General features: G+C 36.1%; 1 protein-coding gene across 1 annotated transcript; it reads right to left on the reverse strand.

Moving 5' to 3' along the window:
* Positions 1 to 953: 953 nt before the first annotated feature.
* LOC124408421 (LHFPL tetraspan subfamily member 2a protein) lies at positions 954 to 19313 on the reverse strand. The gene is made up of 5 exons (XM_046885302.1): positions 18890 to 19313; positions 4191 to 4403; positions 3834 to 4055; positions 3138 to 3251; positions 954 to 1203 (listed from the first exon to the last, which is right to left on the reverse strand). Exons 2-5 carry the CDS (start codon positions 4321 to 4323, stop codon positions 1061 to 1063), a joined length of 612 nt encoding a protein of 203 aa, XP_046741258.1. The 5' UTR covers positions 4324 to 4403; positions 18890 to 19313; the 3' UTR covers positions 954 to 1060.
* Between the last annotated feature and the right edge of the window lie 337 nt (positions 19314 to 19650).

Genomic DNA, 19650 nt, shown 5'->3' on the forward strand with positions numbered 1-19650 from the left:
CGAATTACTCCAGAGATGGTCATACAAATCGATTCCGGGACGAAAAATTTTCGTCTCCGAAAATGACCAAAAAAGTAAGGCTAACCCCTTTGGATTTTTGTCGAAAATTTCGACGATTTTGAAAAGTGCTGCAATTATCTCTCAGGGACACTATCTCGACGTAATTTTGTGATATAAATCGATTAAGCGCAGTCCGAATACGCAGCGATCAACGGACGAAAAGTCAGAGCCGACAAACTGAAGATTTTTGTTGTGATTCTATTGCTGCTTTGCCTTCGCTCTTTCGGAACTTACCTCTTTGTTCTTGAGCGCGCACTTCAACCAGAAAGTAGTATAGATATCGATATTCGGATCAAATATTTTCAGTTGAAAAAAAATCAGGCCTTTGGATTTGTGGTGAAAATCATTACCAATTTAATCTCAGCATATACGTATACAAATAATAGTACATAAAATAATAAATCACGGGTTTAGCATAAACATCACCCATAACAATCAGGAAGCTCAGTGGATGATTTGACTTTGTACTCTGGTTGTCCAGGAAAAATCAATCACGCCGATCGTTTCCTTCCCACAATTGGAATTTCATTGTGTATAACTTCTCAAATTACTATTTGTAATGGAAAAGAAAATGCACAACCTTATATTTTCAAGTGATTAATTGTATGCACACTAGAGGATCAACATTCCGCTTTTTCATGCAACTTTTCCATCATCACCGTTTTTCTCGTATTTAATCACATTCGCGTATGTATGATTATATGCAAATGGAATCTGGAATAGCAGTACAATAATCGATTTCGTCAAGTATTTCAAACCTCACACATATGTTCAAAAACTTTTCTTGGCATGATTCACAACATTTTATTGCATCATTTTCATCAAGCTGTAATATCTTGACGGAGAAACAATACCAGCAGCTTATGGTAAATAAGCAATAATCATCATACGTACAAAATATTACATACATAATTAATGTTTATAATGATTTCTGATAATATGTTCAAAATGAAGTCTCAAGTCGATCGCTTCGGTTAGTCTTGGACTCTTATCTTACAAACTAGGCTAGGCAAATAAGGGTCTTCCCTTCATTTATCTGGTCCTGTACTTTATCACTGGCCGTTGATTTTTCAGCCTGGCTACTGAAAACAGCAGACGCGAAGGTCAGGAGCACTCCTAGCACAGCCAAGTAGGATGCCCAGCCTGAAAGTTCATGAATTTTAAGCAACTGGCAGCCCATCACTTCTTATATAATTTAACTCCCCCAGATTCACTCATAATTTAACTACTTTAAATCTCAAATTGAAATATGTATCCAAGTTTTATTCACTCTTCAAAAATTATTTGAACTAAGTAATAGTGGTAATTGAAGTTTTCCTTATCATGTTTGATTGATGGAACTTTATACGCATTAAAATTATAATACTGGGTGTTCGGTACTTTGAATTAAAGCACAACGGCGATTGGTTCTTTTATGTGATGGTATATACTGTGGGTAACACACATAGGTACAAGTGAATTTCGTGACGTGAATACTCTGCAGGTTTTAAAATTTACTTCGTTTTGAGGGATCTAAAATTGTTTACAGTTATTTTGTGTTAAGCCATCAGACCTATTTTCAGGAGCTTTTTTTTTTAAAGAAAATGAAAACACTAAGAGCAATTCGAGTTTGAGGGCTATATTATCCACAGTTTCGAAAAAATTCTAGAATTTTTTCATAGAAAGTAATGACAAAATGCATGCATGCCGCATATAAGAGATTCCTCGGTCAATTTTTATCCGATCGACTTGAAATTTTGACACAATGCTCAAACCTTATTCATTGATTAGATCTCGTGACTAGATTTTGGAATTTCAAATCTAGAATTCTTGTATACAAATTTTATCACCAATATTTTAGACAAAAGATGAAATATTTTACTCACTAATGATACAAAAAATTCTATATTCATTTCGAGAATTTAGACCATTGAATCAACTTGTACTTGTTTACATGTGTTAGTTAAAAGGTTTGAAAGAAACCGTCGATGGTTGCTCTTCAGATTTCCAGTACTGACAGGGTATTTGAAAAAAAAAAATCCTATTTTCGACAATACTCGTTTTAGAGGATGTTTTTAATCACTTTTACCGACCGCGTTAAGCGTTATTTCTCAGACTTATAAAAACCGATATCCATCGTTAGCCTGAAAAAGTCAGGAAATGTTCAGGAAAATTTTTGTTTTATACATCAATAGTGCGAGAGAATGTATTTCTGTAATTGAATTGTCACGAAATGCAGGAATACACTTTCTGGTATTACATATTATATACTTTCTAGTATTTACGCGAAATAAAAAAGTTTTTTGACATTTTTGTACGGCACTGCATGTATAATTGCGGTACTTGCAGCATTTTTACGCCAGTAATGCGTATAGGCTATAATAATAATCAAAATAAATGATATTTTACTCGGATGATAAACTTACTATAGAACATCCTCTCAAGTACTACTTCAGTGCTACTTTTTCGCAAAAGCATCCCATCCCAGCAAACAAGAAAAGATTTAAAACAACGGAAAACTTGAAATGTGTTTTTTTGCAGAATATGAATGATTACGGACGGAATTGCGTATTACAGATTGGTGCGAATTGAAATTACGTAATGTAAAATGCTCACATAAACAAATTCAAAGAACCCAAATCCTCGGGTACACGATACTCGAGACAATAAAACGATTAATTCAGATTGATTTGAGTTATCACGCATTTAGTTTTATCGTAACATTCGTATTGGCGGACATCAGATCAAATTTGTTTTAGTACGTTGGGATTTAACACATTCTGATTTTTTTCGGGTACTGAGAATTTGGTATATCGTCTCATCGAGAAGTTTAACTCAAATCAGTGAGTGTACAGTTTGTCTATTCAGTTTAGTAGTAACCTACGTCACAGAAAGCAACGTCACAGCAAAAATAAATCATTAAGCCTATAGTTTTCAGCATGATATTAAAAATTTCAAATTATCTAAGAATCCTTGCGAAGGGTGAGACTAAACCCAATAGACAAACTGTATTATAGGATAGCAACAAAAATGACAAAGATTTTAGGCTGCTACACACAATCACTAAATATGTAAGTTTACACACAGGGATATCTTACCAAGACTGCAGTTTCCCAGGTAAAAAGCCACTGCTTCATCACCGCAAAGCCTCTGAACTCTGCTTGAGCCCCAACCCGCAACGTACAAAATCATGCCAAAGAGATACATGATACCTTAAAACAATTGAAGCAAATTCGAACATATTAGAAATGGGTTGTAACGTTTCAGGGAAAATCGTATCTGGACACGATTTTCAATTTTTTTTTTTCTTTCTTAAATTACAAAAAAGAATTTTTTTTTTATCAAAATTTATCATGGCTATCATCTTCAAAATTAACCAAATGAACTGAATTTGACTATTGGATTTTTGAGAACAGGTTAGTACCAATGATTTTGGTATCAATGAATAACGAATGAATTCGTCCATGGTAAAAAAAAGTTATAGGTGATCTTATTTTGTCTGTCTGCCTGTTTATCTGTTCTGCAAAGATCCCGACAGTATAATACGAAATGAATTCAAAGGCAGGCTTTTGAAATTACTCAGTGATTTCCCATACAGTTTTTAGTTCGTATTACATGACGTTAAACGACTTTCTGGAGTGGAAGTAAGGGGTAGGGCCAAAATATTTAGCATTCACAAAATTCATGCACTTTTTAAGCTGGTTACTTATATAGGCGCCTATCCCCCGTGGAAGAATCGCGTGATAAATCAAGGTGTTCGTAAATTTGATTTTTGAGAATCTTATTTTACCTACCCGCAATCGATTGTGCAACACCAGCTAAGTCGAAGATGCTCTTCTTGCCAATACTCTGAACACAGCATCCCATCAGTGCAGCCACTACCGTGGCTGTCATTATAGCCAATCCAAGTGCCAGGAAGAAAAATGCGGCTTTCCAACAGTCAGGAGATGTCGAGGAAAGTGTTGCAAGACCATCAAAATTAGAATCTCCACAATTTGGTTTGCCATCAAGTTTGACACAGTCATCAAAGATACCGACAGTCGGGCTGAACACTTCCGTGACATTTGCTGTGTGAAATCAAAAAACGAACCTATATTTTCGGCAGTATCACATCTAATGGATCATTCTGATTGAAATAGTTTGGAAAGTCTTACCAATATCTTTACTAGTCGGGGGCCCTACCAGCCATCTTGGAGTCATCAATGCGGACCACATAGCCAACACAGCACTCAAGGACATTAATGTCCAAAAGAGACTGCGACCAGTTACTATTACGTAGCACATTGTTCCAAGTGGTTGATAGCATTTTAAATGTTGGCGACGCAGGCTGCCATTTTTCTTCGATCTATAGTAAATGTTCTTTCCTGCAACACAAATAGAGAATTAGGTGTATATTACAGACGTTATTCATTAGCCACATTACGATCAATAAGGTTTTTCTATGCCTGGGCAATTTTTAATGTTACTTATAGAAGCCGAAAATGGCGGTCAAAACGTGTTTCCCGTGTTTGCTTGTTACTTTTTTTTCATGTACTCTAAATCATAAAAGCTTGAACCTAGGCTAAGACCCGCTTGAAGAGGACCTCTAAATATAAAAGTGCATGATTGGTAATCAATTATCTGAAATTATATCTTGTACTTGAACTCCACAGTTAATTACTGAGTAATAATTTACTAGTACTAGCAGAAAATCCGAACACACATCACGTCATCGGTTATGGAAATAAACATGCTTAGCTACAAAGTTCAGTTTTTTAATCTGCAATTCCGGTTCAGCTGACTCTTCATATTGCCAATTCCGAGAATGGCAGACGCAACCGCATATTCATCATCCTTGTACCATAAAACGCACAAGATAAAGCGCGGCAGTACTTAGTATAAACGAACGATTATCAATGTTATGAGATACTGCAGCCTTTAGAATTTTTCAGTTAAATTTCATGGAATAACCACATTACTGTTGTACAGTTCAAATTTCCGTGGCAGCCGGGTCACGACGTATGAGCATCGTATGGCATTATGCGGGTGTCGAAGTAAATAGATTCAAGATGGCGAGGCGTAGGGCTCCCCAATGTAAACACATGCGAGGGTGGGACGTATAAGAGAACAGTTTTATATGACGGGGACATCTTGTCGAAATTTGTCCAGCTCCCATCATGTTTTACGATTCATTTGTAACGAGTGTCGTCGCAACGTGACACGTGAAACAAATCGAACCTACGCAGGATATGGAGCTATGAGCGTATATCCCGGCAGGAAGAAGGAGTTGTACAGAATTTAAATTGGGCTGTGATACAACATACTGGCGTACATCTATATTCGATTTGATAAAGAATATTATTGTTAAACTTAACCGCTCGTCACGATAAGTAGGTTTACGTGAAAATTTTTATTTCACTTTACGCTACAATTATTGACGATAAATTAGATAAGTAAGACAAGGTAGGCAAAGGTTGGACATAATTGTCGTATGTATTTATATATTTTCTATGCGAGGATATTGTTTTATGGATTTCCACTTGCCCAATTTTGTACACAGTGAAAGCGATCGTGCTACAGGTATTTCAATTATGACTGTAACAAGTACTCTTATATTATCGTAGTAGCAAAATTCAATGAATCTGCTTTCAGAGTAGCTAAGGATTCTAAGATCTTATTCGAGACACGTACGATCTATGACATGAAGATTTTTCATAACTATTTTCTTAAATTAAATCTTTTTTGTGGCTGCGATAAGTATGCGTGAAGAGTGCCAGTGAATAATAATACAGAGAAACATAAGATCTCGCTGAATGGTCATGACTGTGAGTCAGATTGCTGTCAGTGAACGTGAAGATACTGGAAGTAAAAGTTCTGCATTTATTCTGCATGAATATGTCTATAGGGCTTCTTATTACAGAACTTTCTGAAGTCCAATACTGAAGTCGCACGCTACTAGGGTAGTTATGAATTGTTAAATGCCAGAAGAAAGATATCCCATATTCGATACTTATTTAAAAAATTTTAAACACTAAGGAAATAAAAATTATTTATGCATTCTTCAAAACTAGTATAAATATTATTTGACTTAAGCTTAGAATAAGGTAGCTCGTGCAAATGAAAACAAAATACAAAGTTACGTGACGTAACCTCACTGCTCGTCTCATCTAGTCAAAATTTCCATTAACCCATAACTTTTTTTTGTATAATTCAGAGTAATTATCGTTTATGACATATAGAATCACATCGTTCGTGAGGGGGACTTGAAATGTTCATGTTCGAAAATTATTCGAATGTGATAGTTTACTTTGGTGAAGAACCACTCTAAAAGATTTGGTGGAGGTTATTATAAGTTATACATTAATATACCTGATATCAATCATTGTTCACGTGTCTTTATTATTAATCATCTCATTTTCTTATCTAAAATCGTTGAGGCCGCGCCATCTTCGAGAACGATTATTCTTCGGTAGGGTACAATATGCCTATGTATAAGCATGTATGATGTATACGACCCCATTATATCCGTCAGAGAAGACCCCCGGAGTCGCCACATGTTTCTGTGTGGTCTCTAGCTTGTATGGCAAACTCTATCACCCTAAGAAAAAGTAGCGTTTGAGATATTCATACTATACGTTGAAAACGATACCGAAATTCAAAACAGCAAATTTCCCTTAATCAGTTTTACCAACAAGAAGTTATATTGTAATGAAGTTAAAGTCAGGAATAATTTTCATTAATTTATACTACAAACGGGGCCTTCTGCTTTCGGTTTTCTTTCTCAGTTTTTCGAGCAACAAAGCAAAATATGATAGAAGGAAATTTAACGAAGGAAACGATGATTCAAGTTTGGCCCCTTATGTATCTCTGTACTTTATACACTATACAGTAATCTGTAAAGTAGGACATCACATTTTTTATCTTCGTTTCCACGACATCGCATTTCCGGAATTGCTCGTTCGCTTTTGTTTTACAATAATGACAATCACCCTCGCCGTATCTCCCATGCACTACTTACGTTGGGAATCAGCTAGTATCTATAGAACTGAGAGTTCAAATACAGCAATTACAATGAAATGTATCTTGAATAATAACCCCACGTTTTGTATTTTGATACTTGTATCTCAGTTTGCAATCTAACTCAAGAAATCTTTACGCTTTACATCCGTAATGTCTTGTAAAAATGTGTAAACTTTGTGCGATTGTCACTTTCATACTGGAATCTGTATCTAATTATGTAGTTTTCTTCTTTCAGTGAAACGTTTCACAGGTCATGCTCATACAAACAGAAAATCGGGTTCGACTTACGCGCTAATATATATATATATATATATATATATATATATATATATATATATATACATAATGAAATAATCCATGGATGGAGATTAGAGATGTGATGAGATTCTTTCAACTTAGAACGAGTTTCGACCAAGATATCATTATTTATTACCTATCTCTTCTGCTCGCGTAGCGCGTGAGGAGAAACGATGCACTTATGGGGCCCTTGACTCAAGGGGATCCTTAATAGGGCAGTATACATATACTTCGAAAGGATAGTGATCCCGACTTGCTTTGGTGCAGGGTACGTTATATTTTTCTAAGTTTAGATCATGCCGTGGGCGGTTGGTTCGGTTCAGTTGTTGTGTTACTCCAAGTCCTTTCCTTGTGGCCGGTGAACGATTCGACCGTTCAGTCAGCACCGTTGCACGTACAGGCACATGGTTTTCGTTTATTCTTGCTATCTCTAAAACTGCAATGGTGATCTCTTTCAAGGTTCTCGTGGATCGACTTCACGGCCCAAAATATCGACTTATTGTTAGATTTAAGTGCTTCTGCATTATTCTACAAGATACTTTGATTTTATTTGTTGAAGAAACTTTATTTAGAGCAAAACAATTGTTCATTACTTACAGGAAATATAGTATAAATTTTTGTTTTACATTGTTTTTCTCTTTGTTAGACAACAAAAAAACAATAACGACTTTTCTTCGAGTTTGGAAAAACCGGTACTCAAAGAAGAAACGAATTCAAGACTTGATTGAATTCTAATTTTTGTTGTAATGTATAACTAGTTCTTACAATTAGCAGGTTCCTCTATGAGCGAATCACTCGATCTTCTTCGACACAGATTCATCGAACTGAAAGGCTAGAAAATGCAGCAGGGAAATGTAGTTACTTGCAAGTATCAAGATTTTGTCATCTTGGGCATTGTTTGACGTACGTCCCTCCTGACGTCGGTATTGATCATTTGATATGTAATCAATGGCCGCGATGAGATTAGTTATATATATATAAGGGGTCAGTCGTTCGCACTTGTCCTATTCCGTTCTATCTATGAGCGCACACATACGTGTAGACCTTTATCGAGATAAGTGAGTCACCACCAAGAATAAGTACAGCGGCACCATGAGAGAAGGGCGAAGACGAGGGACTCGGTTCAATTAAAAACCATTTATTATCCAATTACAAATCGAGGCTAGTGCAATGTGGAATAAGTAAGACACACAACGTCGACTACGAAGCGTGAACAAACAGCTGTGCACGCAGGGAAACATGATTTTCTCACTTATTTTGAATTCTAGTAATAAACCAATGTGCTCTGGTTTGTCATTTTTTGCTTCTGAATGACTTACCAAATTTCATTTACTTCTGAGGACCTTATTTTTAGAGTTTTCGACAAGCTAGATCCATCGAAAGTTTAACTACATGAACTAATGAGACACGTTAGTGAAATTGTCAAGTTCATTGATCGATACGAAATTTCTGTCAATAACAACTTTCGTGAAACAAGTATTTTCCTTTCTGTACGAATGATTGATAATGTTCATTAAGTTCCTAGATATTGATTTGAATAACGTGGAAAATCGGTGTGTTTTGAAAAACTGCTTGCGTCACATTTTTCGTCGTAAAAATGTATAGAAAAATCGAAAATCGGACTCTCCATGTAGATGTTGCAAAAACAAATTTAATGTCTGAAATTAAATACTTTTACAACATAACACTTTCTTTAATTGAAAATTTATTTTAAGATCAGGACAGGACCAGGTGTACAATAATTCGAAATTTTTATGATAAAAAGTGACTTAAGGAGCTATTTGAAGAAATCAATTTTTGAGATAATTCGACTTCAATATATCTGGAAACATAGAAGAAAATACTTGTTTTAAGGAATTTTTTTTTTGACATTTCACATTTCATACCAATAAATAAAATTTGTATAGTAAGTGACATGCCCTTTTCAGCCTACAACAAACCATATTCTGTATATACCTGTACCATGATAAAACTTTACACGACAGTATTGTAGTGCGTCACGAATCGTTAGGAATAAGTATACCTTATTTATACACATCTTGATGGACGAAGGGATACGGTAAAAGTTATTTTCATTCGTTTTTCGATACGTCAATCAATTCACGTTAGTTACACGTTGCTCGTTGGGTAAATATAAGACACATTTTTAGGCACATCGCTACGCATGCCATGTCCATGTATGTACGTACTAGAGAAAGCATCGCACCGTGTACGTCGTCAATTATGATGTATCGATATGCGGCAACCGTAACCAAGTCCAATCACTATTTGTATATGCATGTAGGATAAGTCATAAGTCCAGGCGTAAATGACATTTGTCTGAAATGTCTCAAGTCTAAGTTACCAAAAATCGAAGTGAATTGAATTCAAACTTTATTATTGAATATTAAATTATTTACGAATAATAATAAAATTAAATTAAATACAACAAGTGATATTTTAGATAGCTACAAGATCGAAGCACGTCATTTGACTCAAATTTTCTTTCTTATTTCCAATCAAAGGGTAGGTAAGACAAGACTGTCCGTCAGTCAGTGACCCTGGTAATGGACGCCCACGTAAGTATGACACAGAAAGATTTGATTCACATGTGCATACATATATTCATGAATCAATCGACCATCAGCGTGAATCTCCCGTGTAGGAGTCAGAAAGAACTACTTCTCGCCCGCTGTGATACAAGCCCTTCACATATCTAAATATGCACCCACGATATGTATGTACATATGTACATGTCTGTACGTACGTATTTATATCACTAAACCCACGCCTCCGCGTACGGGTGGAATTGTCCGTCTTTTGCATATCCAGATGCAACTTTGACTTCAACTCATTGCTGGCTGTACTGCTTTGTAGATGGTATTAAATTTGTGCCAAGTAATGTAATAAGAAATCAGGGAAGAAATCGAAAGGGGTGAGGGTCAGATATTGGTTAAACATTGTAGTTGTGAAACGTTTTTTCTCAAATTGTTGACAGCTTTTCGCTAGCCTGTGTTAATCTTATTTGCTCAGATTTAACTCTATTACCTTAATAGTAATGTTGTTTTTTTTTGCGGTCACTTTCATTGGCGTAAGTAACACACCGAGCGAAAGTTTATCGACGGGGTTTTTTCGATTTTTGAATTTTTTATTCAGCCGATGGGGCCCGTCCATGTTTGGGTTGCGTGGGTTGAGTCTTGCCGCAAGTGGCGACAGCACAAAGGCGCACCCTGTACTCTTGCTATAGGCATGCATGGAGGTATGTAAGTGCAGTGTGCATACATTATACATATGCATAATACATAACATAATGCACAAGCTACGCGTAATGATCACCATGAGAGTTGAACTGCAGTTGCCGCAGCTGTATAAGGCAGGTGCAGTTCTGTAGTTCATTCTCGCTACCTTAATTTCTTCTTTTTTTTTTTGCTTACGCGAGTATTTACTTGCTTTCCGCAGTCTCTTAGGTAATGACGTCAATTTTTTCGTTTTTTATTCCGTTCAGTTTTACCTTACTTTGATTGTCTTTTTCAAGATAAGAATTCGTATTCGGAAAATTCGTTTTCTGGCGGAAAAACAAATTTTAGTTAGACTCGATTTGTTTCAGTTTACTGGGTTTGTATATTTTTGATTATTCCACTAACGATCAGGCAGCCTTTTGGGGTCAATATTTTGATTAGTCTACGAATAAACCGTGCTGTAATCATTAATTATGGACAATTACAAAACACACCAGTTGTATTATAAGCTAATTTTTGTGGAGAACATCACCGCCAGAATATTTATTTTTGACAGGGTAATAAAGATTATGTGAAACGTCGAGTGATCTATTTTATAGTAAAAGATATGGACTTTAATGAAACTGATTTCTGTTATTGCTTGGATAACCATTAGCATGTATATGACGGAGTAGATAAGAAGAAGTGAAATTGACATCTTCTGACATTAATATATGAAAAAGTAGGAAGGAGAGATTTTGTGAAAATACTGAAAAAATTAAGGTTTGAAATATAGTAAATTCTCTTACAAATGTTAGAAATATCATACTTCTTGGGAAATAATTTCTGTCACGAATATCTCACACGTATTTCAAGATTTCTTTCTTCAAAGAGTATATTTGGATACGAGCAAGTTGAGTTTTTGACATTCCCCGAGTTGATTTGGCATTCCAAAGGTACAGCAAACTGAAATACATATATTTGTTGGAGAGAGTCATCGGATTAGAGAAATTGAGACGCTCTGCTTGAGAGTAAAGAACGAAATAACAATTCATCATATAAACTCCAATAAGAATTTCGTTTCGCATACGTGATTATTAGTATAAGTGTCAATTGCATCCTAACAAATGTCACCTAATTATACTTTTGGTTTCACCGATTTACATGAACTCGTATAAAATTTAGTAATGCCAACAGCTAATAGTAGAGCCATTAAAATGTTGAACCTGAAAATCTGCAAGTGCCTGATAGTTGGTGAAATGACTCATGTAGGTACAGCATGCACACCATAGTGTAGATGTGTAGTTATTATAGCAGACTGCGCGGCTACATTCTGCGTGTTCACTAATTTTTGCGACGATAGAAACACAACCGTCACCGGAAACGACGCAGACATTTGTATGCAGTTGGTGTGAGCTAAACTTAATTCATGCAAAGGTTCGTAAAATCGGATACGATGCCTTTGTGCATTATTTATAAACTCCTCGGAGACTAAGCTATGTGCGATAATTCCTACAATTGTTTAAAAATGACCTGTAATACCGGATTGATGCGAAAAATCTATCGTACATACTTCTCCAACTATTATTTATATCCTATACCCCAACTATTTCTGGCTATAAGTGTTTTACGTTACCTACAAAGATTAAGACACTTGTTTGAGCAACTGATTTATGCAGATTGACTATATGGGCTGAATAATACGATTCTCATTTTATTTGTTTAAATAAATTATTATTTCTGAAAAAAAGCAATTGTGCGTTCAGTAACTTGCTTTTGTAAGTGAAACGTTACTTGTTCGATTTCTAAAACAACTACGTCTTAAATACGACACTCCAGTCTGTAAAATTCACACAAACTATTTAAACCAGCGGATCAGTATCAGAAATGTGAAGACGCCATTGATTCAATTGGTTTTTCCATGAAAATTACTGCATGTGAGAACTTTCTATGAAACGGTGGCTCGATATCGGCGGCTAGGTTCAGCATTATCTATGGTTTGCTCCTAACTTTGAACTCTGATTCGTTCTGAATGCACCTGCAGGAATTAGGATTGAATCGACTGGTTATATTATCAGTACCTTGTACCTTATAATTTTTTACTCTGGAAACAAGTATTTTCTTCGCTTACTTTACGCCTGGCGAGGTTAAAAGCTTATTCGTGTAGTATACGGGGTGTCCCATAACTCCCGCATTATAGTACGCCTGTAGCGGTGTTGTTCTTGAAATATGAGCGTAGTAAAATACAAAAGTATGCGTGAAATTTCTCCAGTGCGCATATTAACGAGGCTTACATGCTGCACCAGAGCTGAGCTATTTCTAAATTTTCAAGGAGGTCTATTTTTTTTTATCTCTGATTCACTAGAAAATTTAAAATTGCGGGTTTATAAGATCATTGAATACGAACCGGAACTCAAAATTCAGAATTTAAAAATTGATGCTCGAAGGTAGGTATATAAGCTCAACGATTTCGTATCTGAAGTAGAAAATCAAAAATCCAAAATGCCTGACTTTTTAGGACCGCTACTGTGAATTTTTGAATTTCCTTCCAGACACGTAGTCGGCGTTCCCAAAAATTTCCGGATATCAGGTTTCATTCAGGTCTGCTACTAGTTTCTCACAATTTAAATCAGCAAATTTTTAGTTCGAAGTAGCAATGAAGGAAAAATTTATACCGCGACAATCTCAGGCAACTGAAAACTCGATTGTGTATGCGACAAGTTTTCCCTTTACTTTGAGGGGCTAGCTAATTTTGTCTGGTCGGATCTCGGTGTGATCCATAAATTTGCGGAAGCATTTCGAGATCAGTGCTGATCCGTCACATTTGGCCCATTTCAAATTTTCAAAGCAAAATAACCTCGGATGCCTTCCAATTTTGATAGCCACAGTCTGGCCACAACTGAGTTGTTCAACTTGACGAGCAGACGAAAAACTCGGCACGAATTCGTTGAATCTACTAATGGAATCATATGTTTTGGCGTTTCAGTTTCTTGTGACTTTCACGATATCATCTCGATTGGATAAATAACTAGCTAGATTATCATTTTACACTTTCCTAACTTCGTTTCTAATGCCAGCACCACTATGATAGGTTAGCCTATACGCGAATAACGGGACACCCTGTGTACATATAGTGTATATATACATCCACTGGTTCCATTTCGAACATCCGATCAAACGAGTGGATATTTTCCAAGCCGAACATGAGCGACGTTGGCTCCTCATTATGCATCCACTGCAATGCAGTCGCACGAGCATAGAGACGAGGAGCATTCGAGGCGCTCGCATACAAAGCAATGATGTGGATATGTGCAGGCGTGATGCCGAATTATTTAACGCCTGTATTAAATGTAATTAGAATGGGTTGCGTGCGGCCGAGTCGCGTCTCGACTGATATCGGGGGGGTAAGGAGGTACACCGAGAGAGAGACAAGAACACAAAAAAGACACGAGAAAGACAAGAGAGGAAAAAAGAGGATAAAAGAAGCACGCGTGCCTGCAGACTCGGTGGCTTGCCGGCCCCACGCATTCAGCTTATTCACAAGGAGAGAAAAAAGAGGGAAGGAAAAAGAAGGAGAAAACTAACGACATCCAACAGCGTGTGGGACGAAGAGAAAAGAGGGAATATATTATACCTACACAGACGACGCCTCCCCCGCCCTTCTTGTGGCCCATATATTCATAATAAACAAAGAAAATTATACCCCTCGTAGAGTGCGGAAACGTCACGTATCTTGACCTCCACGTTTTTGTTTATTTCCTGTTACATCCTTCCGTTTGACGTTATGGAAACAAGGAGAATGACTACATACCTCCTTTGCGCCTGGTGGACGAGCACGTAACGTATACGCATGGATGTACGGTACATAGGTATAAATAAATATAGGTATACAGATGTTATAGATTCACGTCTTCGTCTCAGGATAACATCTCACTGAAGGAAGTGACATGAGCTTTACAGGAGTTTGTTATATGAAATCCTGCGTAATGTGAAAAGAAAAATCTACACTTATATACCACATGATTCGTAACATAATTTTATGATGTCTGTGTAATTGAAGGTATTGTAGAAAATTATTTTGTTAAATGAAAAATCGCTAAATTTTCTCACCGACTTCAGTCACTATTCCTTTGACCGGCCAGAAGCAAAAGGAATGAAGTTTTTATGGTCTGGAAGGGCGGGCTTTGGGAATGGGAGGGATTTTACGGGACACGTGTAGTGCTGGACGCATTTTTTTAGGTTTCCAGACGAACTGGTTACCGTAAACGTCTTTCATTTATGGCTCGTTTTTTCGAATAAGTTTAATGCGACGGACAGTGCGTTCCCTTGTCTTAAACTCGCAAACTGCTTCGTGCTTCAGTTTTAAATTTGCAAGAAAGTCGGTTGTATTATTCGATCTCACCCCCCGACTCACGATATATGCATAATAATAAAATTTTAGTCTTTTCAAAAGCTGGGAGAAACAGATTATTTCTAATCGTACTACTTACAGGTAATTTGATAGATACAATTACGTTAGAAATATTTTTCATCGCGTGATACGATCTTCTTAAAAATGCTTAATCACATTTTGAAGCTCAAGATTACAGCCTCCGATTAACTTCTCCACAAAACCTATGGATTTGATTTTTACATTCGATGATAACACTCATTATAATAGATCTTATCGAAGAATTTAATAGTGGTTTTACGAAACCTACCTTAAAATCTCAAAATCTCATTTTTATGGCCACTCTCTATCTCCTTACGACGTCCCTAATCCGTCCCATTTCACAAAGAAATTTCCACTATGCATGGTGAACTTTATACACGCAATTTTACACATATCCTGGGAGTATTTTATGTTTTATGTACGTAGACGTTTATTTGTCGTTAAATATACCTACATTTATGGGCCAAGGTATCATGGTATTTATGTACCCCATACCTACGCCACGGTATATTTATGGCACGATGTTATAGTCTCCCCATAATCTTGCCCAGTGGGCTGACCAAATACGGGACTATACTTAGAGTCATGTACGTACATAATGCCAGGCTGGTCGAAAACGTTCTCAGCGCGTTGAATAAATACAAAATTGCTTGTTAGATAATTACAGTGATCCACAAAAGTAGTGATGATGAGATTAGGGAGGAGCAAATTGAGTCGGTACCAGCGTTGAGCTCGAAGAATATAATATTGTACATGGATAAAGAAGTCTCGCACGTGTTTCTTGTATCCAATATATCCGTTATGAAATACGAGATTCATTACTTGTATCTCCATAACTCACAATCAATATAACATCGTTTACTACTGCTGAAGTCTTGAAAAAATTTCTGACTGTGACGTTAAGTTGATCATAAATATTAAGTACCAATTAATTTACAGAGACCATAAACTAACTGACGAGTCAAACTATTTTTATAAGATCAGTACACAATTTTCAGTGAAATAAATATTTTAATGGAAAATATAGGAGATGCAATAGACGTGCGAAACTTCATTTCGTCGCTTTTTCATTTCTTTTCTTTTTTTTTCAATACGCGAGTCACAAATTGGAAGAATTGAAATTCTTGAATTGAGCGGTGTTTTGACGTAAAAAAAAAAAACACAAAGGAATCTTCAACATAAAGCGAAAGTCGCAGAGACTTTTTAGTTAGTATAAATTCTATTTTGCTCTGAATAGAGTGCAATGCAGGTTTTACACTTACTTTACTTTTACTCCAAAATGAAAATCTATGTGTAACATCCTAGACTTTCAGGATGATAAATATATCAGTGCTGTGACACGTGCTGCACTGTATTCTACTAGTACTTCGAATTCTGATTAATACAGACGTAAATGTCGTATGAACAAGTTTTCCGACAATTGTGACACACGGACGAGAATTAATTCTTTTCGGAGAAACGTGATCTAGATAAATGAAGACTCGAACCTCCTTGATTCTTTGTCGAGTGTATAGATGAGATGCGGGGTGAAATGGTTATCTTTCGGTTGAATGAATTAACATGAACAGGAACGCCACCGTCATCCTATAAAATAAATGCTCTATTCCCCCTAGGATGGGCTTGCCGTTCTCGTATATACGAGTATATGTATGTATATACAATATCCATCCATGTGATGAGCGCCATGACTCCTAGCATTATGCACTTCGGTCGATTCAATTAAACCTAAGCCCCATAATGCACGCGAGGTACGCTTGGCATGAAAAAGTAATCGTTTAGTGAGGCTCGTCATTTAAAAATCAACAGGTTTGTGAGCTACGATGATTTTCCTAGGAATACAAAAAAAGAGAAAAGCACGCGAAACTAAAATTAAGAACCAGATTTTTCATCCCCAATCGCTTTATACATGGTAAAAAATCTGATATACCCATTCGATTTCACTTTGCAAAGGGTAATTTGATTCAGAAGACAATTCCCTACAATTTCATCTCGACAATTAATTTCTATCAAGTTAATATCGTTGAATATAAATTTAACAAAAAATTGCACTGATATTGATTTTGATCAACAAATAGCAGTATTGAATTGACCATTGCGAAAAGAAAACACTGTTTCGATCAATTTTGTGACATACAGTTTTCCAAGCAAGACAAGACGTTATGGAGTGAATGAATTTGAACAAGATTACCAAGTTTTTTAGCATTCGAAAGTGGTTTGAAATGAAAAATCGATAACATAACTTCTAAAATTACTGTAACTTACGAACGTGATAATTCAATAAACACTCAACGTGCGATCATCTGGTAATATAAGATAACAAAAAAATTATTGATTATCAATGATTATACCTACAAGCTCCTTAATCAGACAAAGACTGTAAGATGACGGCATGGTTTCGGCGGATTATAAATGACATAATGACGAAGATGTGGAATTCGGTATCTACGGCCTAGCTAATTAGTATCTAACCTAGATAATTGATAACGAGTAATTTTATCACATAATTTCTTTGTGGTTAAGTCGCGGTTATGGAACATCTCGGAAGATTTACTCTTGCGGCTGCTGGGTAAAATGCGAACGTGACTGACGATGAGCTAATTGGCCAAGAATAAATAGCCAGAGAAAATGAAACGTTTCAAATCACTTGTAGCAATTGACTTATCAGGATGAAAAATAATGTCTAATGATACAGTATTCATTTACATACTTGAAACTGGAGAAAGTATATACATTCAGGTTGATTGTATTAAGATAAAAAATATAGATGCGTATAACGTATGTGTTAATGCCCAACGGGTACGTGAATATGTATGTTACAGCTAGAACTGGGCACTTGTAAGAGATTCAAACGAAGCGTTGAACTCGACACCCAAAATAGACAAGGTTGAAGGTAACAACGTGAACCTGACTAAATATTTGGAAAAAAAATTTTCACATTGTAATTTCAGAATGAATTTGAAGGAGTTTGTTTTCCAAATATGAGCACATTCTGCTTTGTGGGTTTTACAAATTTCAGTTGCGAAAAGATAGTTTTTCCTAAACATGTATCACGCTAACGTTTTATTAACTTCGATCTAATAAAATCATTTAGATGTTAAACATTCTAATGGGATTATGCCGGTAAGCAGTCAATACGGAAATTCAGTGCATTGGAGATTACGATGTTCGGATTTTTTTAATGTCGGTTCGATTTACATGGATTTTTTCGATTATAAGCATTAATCATAGTTGACATATTCCAATTTAAACAAAAATCACGTCATCTGAAGTTTCGGTCGACAGGCTTCATCGAATCTCAAGTTCACGCATTTTCCAAGTTTTGGTAATAAACGAATATACATCAGCGCAAATATTATTCCCAAGATTATCATTTTGTGTTTTACGATAACTATTCAAGTTTCATTCACTCTTCTCAAAACGTTATTATTATAGACTTTTTTACCAACCTTGATCGATCGAAATTTCAAGCAAATCGAAAGTCGCCGGTACTTAACGTACCGATTATACACATTTAAATTTTAAATGAGAATCGCATGTTATATAAATAAAAAATAACGAAATTAATACATATAAATGGAGCAGAATTCTTCGGTAAAAAATCCACAATTCATAACTTTTTGACAAGAAGATAAGTGCACATGAAGTATTGAAACTAAATTTTTAGCATCTAGCATATAGAAATCAAGTATATTTAGTATGTATATATACATAGGTACGTAGAATATACATAAGATTTAAAAGTAAGGGTAGATATTCAAACCTTTGAATGATTGAGAAATGTATCATTCAAAACAGTGCAGCGTCATGAGAGGCGCGTGAACTCGTTTGAAATGAGGCTTATAATAACTGACGCAATGAGTCACACAGGAAATGGTTTACAAAGACAGCATATCATCTATGTGCATTAAAAATTATATTTACTCACCTTGAAGACTTTAAATTATGTTTGTGACCAAAATTTCGAAATTCAATATTCGCCGTAGACTCCGATTAAATTTAAACTCTTCCTTCACAACCGCAACCGCACTATACTTATAATGTCGGCACGTCGAACAATTAACGATGTATAACGGAGCTAATCGAGCACAGGGTGAATTACCAGCGCCGACAAACTGTCGCCTTAGACTGAGGATGAATCGCGGGGCTCGGATCTCGGATGAAAGTTTCAAAGACGTGAAGAGCTCGACTCACGCTGCTCGACTATCTCGCGACCTGCAGAGACGAGACTGCCGTCGAATGCATGGTGAATGCATGGTGGATGGCAACTGGCGCGTTAGAGAATAATCGGAGAGGGGAGACGCATCTGATAGTCGACCGTAGAAAAAATGACACAGGGCTGTAGAGTTTGCCTTTATAAATTCACATAATTTCTGTTGGACATTTTAATTTTTCTATAACGCATAAAATTTCAGGACCGCCCGAGAACCTTTCACGAGGATTAGAAGCTGAGCTCTTCAGCTGACATGTTTTTTCACTAATTTGTTGTTATCTATCGGACCGAAAAAATTTGCCGGACTGACAAAAATTACCAATTGTATAATGCGTTCACTCAAGCAATTTATAGGGTATCGTTTCTAAAAGAAATGGTTTTATATAGTTTGTGGTATTTTTTCTAAAGTAGACAAGATCTTTTCAAAAAGCTGAATTGAGTTTTGAAGAAAAGACAAATTGTGTGGAATATGAGAA

The sequence above is a fragment of the Diprion similis genome, chromosome 8 (assembly GCF_021155765.1).
Source record: "Diprion similis isolate iyDipSimi1 chromosome 8, iyDipSimi1.1, whole genome shotgun sequence".
In the NCBI taxonomy this organism is placed as follows: Eukaryota; Metazoa; Arthropoda; class Insecta; order Hymenoptera; family Diprionidae; genus Diprion; species Diprion similis.